General features: G+C 38.4%; 1 protein-coding gene across 2 annotated transcripts in view; it reads right to left on the bottom strand.

Moving 5' to 3' along the window:
• Zc3h6 (zinc finger CCCH-type containing 6) overlaps positions 1–9,655 on the bottom strand; it is a 53,082-nt gene that overhangs the window by 6,298 nt on the left and 37,129 nt on the right. For both annotated transcript variants that reach the window (XM_021193064.2, XM_029536625.1), the window contains exons 6-9: positions 7,749–7,865; positions 6,917–7,028; positions 3,497–3,606; positions 1,908–2,161 (exon numbers count right to left, since the gene is read on the bottom strand). In XM_021193064.2, coding sequence (XP_021048723.1) covers positions 1,908–2,161; positions 3,497–3,606; positions 6,917–7,028; positions 7,749–7,865 — 593 coding nt within the window. The remainder of the gene's footprint in view (positions 1–1,907; positions 2,162–3,496; positions 3,607–6,916; positions 7,029–7,748; positions 7,866–9,655) is intronic.

Genomic DNA, 9,655 nt, shown 5'->3' with positions numbered 1-9,655 from the left:
GCTTATTTCCCCTGGCTTGCTCAGCCTGCTCTCTTATAGAACCACGACTACCATCCCAGAGATGGCACCACCCACAAGGGGACCTCCTCCCCCCTTGATCACTAATTGAGAAAATGCCTTATAGCTGGATCTCGTGGAGGCATTTCCCCAACTGAAGCTCCTTTCTCTGTGATAACTCCAGCCTGTGTCAAGTTAACACAAAATTAGCCAGTATACTATCTATGTATGGTATTTTATGTCCATTTAGAAACCTGTGTATTTAAGAAATTAATTATTCCATGTCATTGGCAGGTAGAAACACATGTATCTCCTGCTTTCATTTCAGACAGGGTTTCTTAATTGCTGCTCACTACTGGCTGTTATGGAGATCAATAAAAGTCACCTGGAATCCCAGCACTAGGAGTCCCTCTTTTTCTGGGTTTACATTGACTACTCTACAACTACATTAAATCCTGCTATCTAAATTACAACTCTGATCATGATTTCCAATATTGCTGTGGCATACATAAGACTTCCTTTATTCTGACTTATTTATCATATCTACTAATTTTGTCAATTCATTTTTGGTTTTATTGAAACTGCCCAGTGATGAGTCTCCCACTATATCTGTAATGAAGTATTACACCTTTCTCTTAGTTCACTAATTAGAATATGATATATAATATTAGCAAAATGGTGGGTATTCCTGTGCTCTTAAATTTTGCAACAGTCTCATTATATAGCCCAGAGTGGCCTTAAACTCACAACCCTCCCATTTCAGCCTCCTATCCTAGTTCTGTCCTAGTTTGCTTTTTTGTTTGTTTGTTTTTGTGTTTTTTGAGACAGGGTTTCTCTGTATCACCCTGTCTGTCCTGGAACTTACTCTGTAGACCAGGCTGGCCTCGAACTCAGAAATCTGCCTGCCTCTGCCTCCGAACCCAAGTGCTGAGATTAAAGGCGTGCGCCACCACTGCCCGGCTAGTTTGCTTTTTATTGCTGTGATAAACACTGCAACCAAAAGCAACCTGGGGAGGAAAAGGTTTACTGTATCTTATAGCTTATTCCATCATGAAGGAAAGAGAGCTGGGGCAGAAACTCAAGGCAGGACCTGAAACAGAGACCACAGAGGAATATTGGTTAGGGGCATACTTAGGGTTAGGGTTAGGGTGAATACTGCCTACTACTGGTTTGCCCCATAGCTTCCTCTGCCTGCTTTCTTATACAGCCCAGGTCCACCTGCTCAGTGCAATGGGTTCTTCCACATCAATCATTAATCAAGAAAATGGTCCTCCAATTTTGCCTACAGGTCAATGTGATGGAGACCTCTTTTCTAAGGTTTCCTGTTCGCAGATGACTCTAGCTTGTATTAAGTTGATCAAAAACTAAGCAGCACACCTCGCAGCCTCCATGTGCTGACATTACAAGCACATTTACTACCATATCTGGTTTTCTTCTTAACTTTAACTGAAATACTCTTACTGGCTCACTAGCTGTGGTGTTCCTTCCTGGGCATTCAGGATTAGAAGACCTGGGTACACAAGCACTAAATCAGGGCTGGAATGGCCTGGTTAGAAAATTTAAATTGGATGCAGAGGTATTCCTCTAATACCTTAAGGAAATATACTCAGAAAGAACCAAATGTCCTGGAGACAGTATCAACCATTTGAAAATACAAGCTCACAACTAGGGGAAAGAAATGTCAAATTCACCCCCCACCACCACAGTGCCCCTCAAGTTACTATATGACAGAGCATCTAAAGTTGTGTAAAAATTCTGCAGAGAAAAATCACTGGGACAGGAAAGAAGGGTAAGAACAAAGAGAAAGGAGATGGAGCAACCTCATGTCAGGCAGGCAACTGCTGCTCTGCCTATGTCTAACCATGCCGAGATTTAGGGGAAAATGCTGCCATTTTGATGGCTTAACTTACTTCTTCCCAATTTTATGTGCTAAATCCACAGTAGGTTTTACAACTATTTCAAAAAGAGATGGAATTTTCTTCATATCATCAGAAAGATCCGTCTCAAAATCGTCTTCAGGATCAGAAAACGGAAAATGCTCTGATGGAGTTGGGAGAAGGCCGACTCCAGGGGGTGGCTTGGGGAGAGGAGTTATGCCTCGCTTCCTAAGTTCTTCTAATTCTCTTTCGTCTTCATTTACAAGTTCTTCATCCGCATTCAACACCTGAACAATTGTAAAGGGTAGTGCTTCAGAATGAGCTTCCCTCCTCACAGTTCAGACTAAAGATCTCAGCATGATACTTTCGTTAAAAAGAGAATTAACACTAAAGTTTAAATGAATCAGAAATAGGTAACTCTTTTCAATATACAGGACGAATTTCAGAATGGTTTTACAGCAATCAAACATAGGATATAATTTAGTCTAGAACCCTTCTGTTTGTGTTGTGTCTGTGTCTGTCTGTCTGTCTGTCTGTCTGTCTGTCATCTCTCTCTGTACTAAAGCACCTGGACTAGATCCTTTACCTGCATGCATTACATGTACACACCCATCTTCAAATAAGAAACTTACAACCTCAGAAACCCCTAGGATTCCCATCTGCTTGGCCACATAGACTCTCATCTCTGAACAATAATATAAATTTCTCCACTCCTAGTAACAATGAAATTTAGATAGCTTTTATTCAAGTGTATTCTAAATGTTTAATATGAAAAATAGAAGGGGTGATCCTGTATCAACTGGTTTTGGGTACATGCAAATCAAGGCAATCTGTCTTCCAAATAAACTTTTAGGGAGAATTCTGTTTACCATCTTTTTTTTTTTTTTTTTTTTTTTTGGTTTTTCAAGACAGGGTTTCTCTGTATAGCCCTGGCTGTCCTGGTACTCACTTTGTAGACCAGGCTAGCCTCGAACTCAGAAATCCGCCTGCCTCTGCCTCCCAAGTGCTGGGATTAAAGGCGTGCGCCACCACCGCCCGGCTTTACCATCTTTTTTATGCTTATGCATAATTGGGTACATACATGATTGAAATCTGATGTATTATAGGAAGAGATATAAGCAATAAAAAAGCTATTATATGAACTAAGCAAACTAGAGAACTAAGGGCTGGACCAATGGCCAGCAGTTAAGGGCACTTGCTACTCTTCCAAAGGACCCATCATCCACATGGCAGCTCACACATCTGTAACGCTACTGCAGGGGATCTGACACACTTTTTTTGACCCTCCAAGAACACATGCATGAGCCCTTATTTTCAATCTTTGGATAAAATCCCAGGTTTTGTTTTTTGTTTTTTAAAACCTGATCCCTTGTAACAGTTGTATTGGTCAAAGTAAATTTTTTTTTTTTTTTAGTGTCAGAATAAAATAGATTCTGATCAGATTAAAATATTATCAAATTCCTAGACCAACAATTCTATTTTATAATAAACTATATCAATAGGACAAAACCTACAACAGTTCAATTTCTAGCCAATTAGTAAAATACTCTTTATATGATTTAAGTAAAATATGAGAAAAGTTCTAACAAACTTCTAATCAATGGTGTAAAAGCACTACTCACTTTGTCCAAAAGTTTCCTTGTTTCTTTAGTCAGATCATCATGGGAGAACTTACACTTATCTCCTTGGTAGCACTTTGCTCCACTATGATAGAACTTGCAAGGAAATTCACGTAAACAAAAATATTAAGGAACAAATCAAGTAAAACCTAGGCTAATTGTGTGTGTGTGTGTGTGTGTGTGTGTGTGTATGTGTATCTGTGTGTCCACCAGGCTGTACATGTGGCAGTCTGAGTTCCTCTGTCATTTTCAACCTTAATCTTTGAGACAGACTTTATCATAGAGCCTGGGGCTCCTCACTCAGCTACACTGGCCATCAGTGACCTCTGTCTGACCCCTAGCACTAGGGTTCCACACACATGACACTGAAGCCAACTTGTGCATGAGTGCTGGAGCTCTGAACTCAGCTCCCTCATGCTTGCACAAGTACTTTACTGAGCCATCATCCCTGGTCCAAGGTCTAATCTGTTCCATTAAAAAAAAAAAAAAGGAACTGTCACAAAGATGGTAAGCTTCCAGGTATCCGCTATACAACACTGTACTTACAATCGACATTTATGTTATACCTTCTTAAAAATTGTTGAGAATATATCTCATTTAAGATCACAATTTTAAAAAAGCTAAATCAATCCAACTCTACTAGTATCTACTGTACTGAAGAATTTGTAATCAAACCTAATAACTTATTATAGGTCACAATTATAATAATGTAAAACATTAAAAAATTAAACTCTTATTCTACAACCACATACTTACTTTTCTCATTCCATTCAGAATGTTTTGATAATATTCACCCCTCAACTCTCCTCAGATACACTCCCTTCTCTATCTACCCAACTTTGTGCTCCTCCTCTAAATAAGCAGAAACAGCAATATATTCTTGGGGTGTAACCTTCTACTGGAGCATAGTTGACCCACTAAGAAAAACACTTTTAAATAAAACTGACTTTTCCTCTCCTAGCTGTTATCAATTGCCCATAGCTTGAGCTAGGGGTGGTACTTCCTGTCCACCTCTCCTCTCCATGGCTTGAGCTAGCACATTTTGGACTTGCTGTCACAACTGTCCTGTGCTAATACATGCAGCAGTCCTGCTATGTCTGGGAAACACTGTTTCCTAATAGTCATCTCTTGCCTTTGGCTCTTAATACTGCTCCGCCCACTCTTCCAGAATTTCCTGAGCCTTGGGTGGGAAGGGGACATGTATGCCCAACTTAGGCCTAGTCTTCCAGTCTCACTCTCTCACCTTGACTCATGTGCCTGTATTAACCACCATCTACTACAAATAGAAGCTTTTCCAATGTGGGTTAAGAGTTATACTAAAACACATGTATTTTAAAACAATTACAATAGTTATAGAAAATACTGTTGTCTTTTAATAGATAGGTACCATTTTTTCCAATAATTAAGTATTAGAGAGAACAAAATATTGTATAGGAAGAATTTTTATATCTGCAGAAGAAATAAAGAGGTTTGGATATATCATGTTAAAAATAAAAAACACAGCTGAAGAGGATTGCAACTCCATAGGAAGAACAACGGGATCAACTAACCTGACCCCTCTGAGCTCCCAGAGACTAAGCCACCAACCTGCTGTGTATGTAACAGAGGCCTTATCTGGCCTCAGTGGGAAAAGATGTGCTACTCCTGTAGAAATTTGATGCCCCAGGGAAAGGGGATGCTAGCAGGGTGAGGTGGGAGTGGGTGGGTGGGTGAGGGAGCAGGGGAGGGAGGCATGGGGTGAAGAACTCATGGAGGGGGGAATCAGGAAGGAGGACAACATTTGGAATGTAAATAAAATAAAACAAAACAAAAACCCCACAACAATTAAAGCCACAGACTAATTTTACTTGAACTTTTAGAGAAAGTTTTCTAAAGAAAAAAAATCTAGATGTAGTAAAAATGTACTATTTTGGTGTGGCATGCATTTGGGAAATATCTGTGTGATTTTAAAGATGTCTGATAGGTTGGGCATGATGGTACAAGTCTTTAGTCCCAGTCCTTTGGGAGGCAGAGACCAGCGGGTCTCTGTGAACTCAAGGCTGGATTGGTGCCCCTATCTTCTGGAGTTCTAGGGAAACACAGTGTCTCAAAACAAAAACAAAAACAAAAACAAAAACAAAAACAAACAAAAGACAATAACAGCAGCAACACCCAAATCAAAAACAGAATGACAAACTCAAGGGAGGAAAACCATCTGATTCATTCTGCCTAATGCAAAAACAAAAATTAATAAATTCAAAATCTTTTTGAACATTTAATAAAAATCTTAGTAAAATACACTTACTTTTATTTTTAAAAAATGTTAAGGCAAATAGTGTTTCTGCTCCAATCACTATTACTTAACATTACTGTAGAGGTTTGCTGAGTATAATTAAAATTATAAGCCATGTGGCATACATCTATAATCCTATAAGGTCAAGAAATTCAAGGCAGCCTTAGGCAATACAGTGAGTAAAAGGCCAGTGCGGGTTATACAGTGAAACTCTGCCTCAAAAACAAAAACCATACGAACAAACAACCAGAGCAGACAGCAACAGCCTGTAATAAAATATAATGAAATTAAATGAAATAAAATATCATTTATTTATATATGATATGAAGCCCTAAGAACAGAGTAGAAACTTTTAAAAACAGAATTTAGTACCTGGATTTTAAAGAATGATATCAGATTTGAAATCAATGCATCTGTATTTTCCTGGCTAAGACCAATTATATTTTAACAAAGAAATGAAGTATACTACCAGATATCTAGCTATCTAAATATCATAGAGATCCTTTAGAGGACAAACAGCACAACAGATGAAGGTGTGCCACTGTGACCTCCCCATCAAGAAAAGTCAAGTGTGTCTCTCTTCTCACAGCCTAGTTAGCAAACGAGGCTTTTGAGAATCTGATGGCCATTATCTTGGTATGGCTTTAATTATATTCCTCTTACTATGAATAACATAAATATCTTTCCACTTTATTTTTAATTAGTTAATTCTCTTTCTGTGAATCATCTTTCTCTCCTGCTCCCAGTCTTCTTAATCTTTAGGAAATTCTTACAGCAATGGCATTTCTTCTTTCTAAGTTATGTAAATAAATAATTTTTCTGTATTTAAAATTTTATTTAGTTTGTAGGTTTTTGTTATAATAATTTAAACTTGTATGTAGTCAAATTTTTAGTCCTTTCCTTTATTGCTTCTGGTTTTTTAATCAAAATAAGGTTTTCCATTCTCTTGGGTTATAAAGAAATGTATTCCTGTATTCCTGGGCACTTTGCCCATCTTAAGCACAGAGACTGTCAAGACTGGGTTTATATGTGTGTGTCACTCTTAATTTAAAACCAATCTAGGATTTCTAGATTGTACTTACAACTTTTTTAAAAACAACAATGACAAAATATCAGTATGTTGGTTAATACACAATTTCTATAAAGGATATTATGCATATAAATGCAGTTTTCTCCTTTGGTACAATATCCCTGTAAATAATATTTGCAGACCTCCTTTTTCTTCTCCAATTCTGCATCATGATTAAATTTACAATGATCTCCCTGTTTAAACAAACAAACAAAAAAAGCAGAAAGAATTTAGTTATATTTACTCCATGTGTTCCTTCTGGTCATTATCTTTAATTTTAGATACTGAGCTACGAACAATACAAATAATCCCTCCGACATTCTTCTCAAGCATGTATGTAGCCTCAGGATTCTGCCAGTGCCCCACCATTTTTGGCTGTAGCATGGGAATTTATTTAACCTCTTGATGTCATGTCTAGCAACAACTCATTAGTAGGCCAGCTATAAAGATTAAACTACCATGCACCAATTAGACTATGAAGATATATGCTGCACTGTCAGAAGCCACAACTTTATCTGTCACAAATGTTAACATATCTGTCAAGTAAGATCTGTTTTCTACCAGTTGTTGCCATCTCAGAATACAATTAAATGAGTTTGTATATATAGTAATTTCACACAAGGTACATTTTTTTTTCGAGACAGGGTTTCTCTGTGTAGCTCTGGCTGTCCTAGAACTAACTCACTCTGTAGACCAGGCTGGCCTCGAACTCAGAAATCCGCCTGTCTCTGCCTCCCGAGTGCTGGGATTAAAGGCGTGTGCCACCACGCCCAGCTCACAAAGTACATTTTTAAAACCTAGCACTATTGCAACTATGAGCAATGAAAGGAAAAAACCACGCCCCAAAGGACTAAATTCTGAAGATTACTTTGAAAGTTAGAATGATCTATTATTTCCTTTACGTTAACATTTACCTTAATGCATCTCCCTTCCAGGAAGTATTTACAGATCTGTTTTCCTTTGTGTTCCACTGTGTGCTGGTTAATAAACTCCTGAGTCATAACTTTCCACTTTTTCCCTGGTTTGCTGTACTGCAAGAAAAAATTCACTTTAATGTAAGATGTGAAATGTAAATAGGTATTATGACATAGTTAAATAGATCTGGAAAGTATTAATAGTTTAATAGTAAACCAGAATAGACACTGATTCTACTCACTTAACTGGGAATATATACTTCTGGTAGTCTTGTTTATTATTACTAATGACTGCAAAGGAGTCTTTTTTTCTTTTGATTATATTTTAAAAATAAAATTTAAAAGGCTTTAAATTTCATAACAGAACTTAGTTTGGCAAAGGCACTATAAAATATAGGCTCTCACGTATTGTTAACAGATATGTCATAAGCTTTAAAACTTTAAAACACCCACCCTGACACCAGGGCTCCAGCTCAACGTTTCAAAGCCCACTTAGTAGTGCGCAAGGTCCAAGAGATCAATCCCCAACACCACAAAAATAAGCAGCTATATCACTGTGAAATACAGAATTTTGACTTTTCAGAATTAGTCTAAGAACAAGGAAGTATACACAAAAATTTATTTACAATAATTACTGCAAAATCACTTAAAATGGAAAACTCTGAATATATACAAAACTAGGAAACCAATAAACGATGCTATGATGCATTAAGGCAGTAGAATATTACACAGACATAATGAAATCATGTTACAGAAAAACAACCTTAGGATATAAGAAATGCTTGTAGTACTTCATGGAACAAAAACCTGGCCCAATTTATAGTAATAAGTAAAAGCAAAGGTAATGTATAAAATTATTTTGTTTCCCATTTCAGTGCATGTAGCATTATTTTGTGTGCCTTGCCCTTTAAAGGACCCTATGCCCTTCAGTGTTGGTCACCTCTTGAAATTGTGGAAACAGGAGAGAATATAAAAAGCCAGCGGAGGCTGAGATTAGAGAGGGGTAGGATTCAGGGGTAGTAAAGAGGAAGATCTAAGGAGAAAGATGAGTAGGTCAGACAGCAGAGTGACAGGAGAAGACAGCTGGTAACAATTAAGACAGGAGAAGCTGAGCTGAGCCAGAGAAGGTATTGTTAGGAGAAGGTTAGGAGAAGAACCCAGGAAGAACACACACAAAGCAGTAAAAAGAGAAAAAATAGGCCAGGCAGTGGTGGCGCACGCCTTTAACCCCAGCACTCGGGAGGCAGAGGCAGGCGGATTTCTGAGACCAGCCTGGTCTACAAAGTGAGTTCCAGGATAGCCAGGGCTACACAGAGAAACCCTGTCTCGAAAAAACAAAACAGAGAGAGAGAGAGAGAGAGAGAGAGAGAGAAAGAGAGAGAGAGAGAGAGAGAGAATAAGCCAGAAAAGCTACACGCATATGTTTCTGGATGGTGTGGATGAGAGGTTTTGTACACTGTGGTGTCTATGTACTTTCTTAAGAGAAGAAAGCACAGAACTCACAAGTTATCATCAAATTTAAAAGGTAAGAGAAAAAAGGGTAGGTGGAGGAGGAGGAGAAGCAGGAGGAGGAAGAAGAACAAAGGAAGAAAGAAAGGAGGAAGGAAGAAGAGGGATGAAGAAAGAAAGTAAGAGGAGGAGGAAGAAGATGAGGAGGAAAAAGAGGAGGAGGAGTAAGAGGAGGAGGAAAAGGAAGAAGAGGGGAAAGGAAGAAGAAGAAGAAGAAAAAGAAGAAGAGGAGGAAGGAGGAAGAGGAGGAAAAGAGGAAGAGGAGGAGGAAGAGGAAGAAAAGGAGGAGGAGGAGGAGGAAGAGGAGGAAAAGGAAGAAGAAAAAGAAGAGGAGGAGGAAGGAGGAAGAGGAGGAAAAGGAAGAAGAGGAGGAGGAGAAGGAGGAGGAGGAGGAGGAG

Source organism: Mus pahari, chromosome 3 (assembly GCF_900095145.1).
Source record: "Mus pahari chromosome 3, PAHARI_EIJ_v1.1, whole genome shotgun sequence".
NCBI classification, from domain to species: Eukaryota; Metazoa; Chordata; class Mammalia; order Rodentia; family Muridae; genus Mus; species Mus pahari.
Note: the sequence above shows the minus strand (reverse complement) of the source record. Positions and strands in the feature narration are given on the sequence as shown.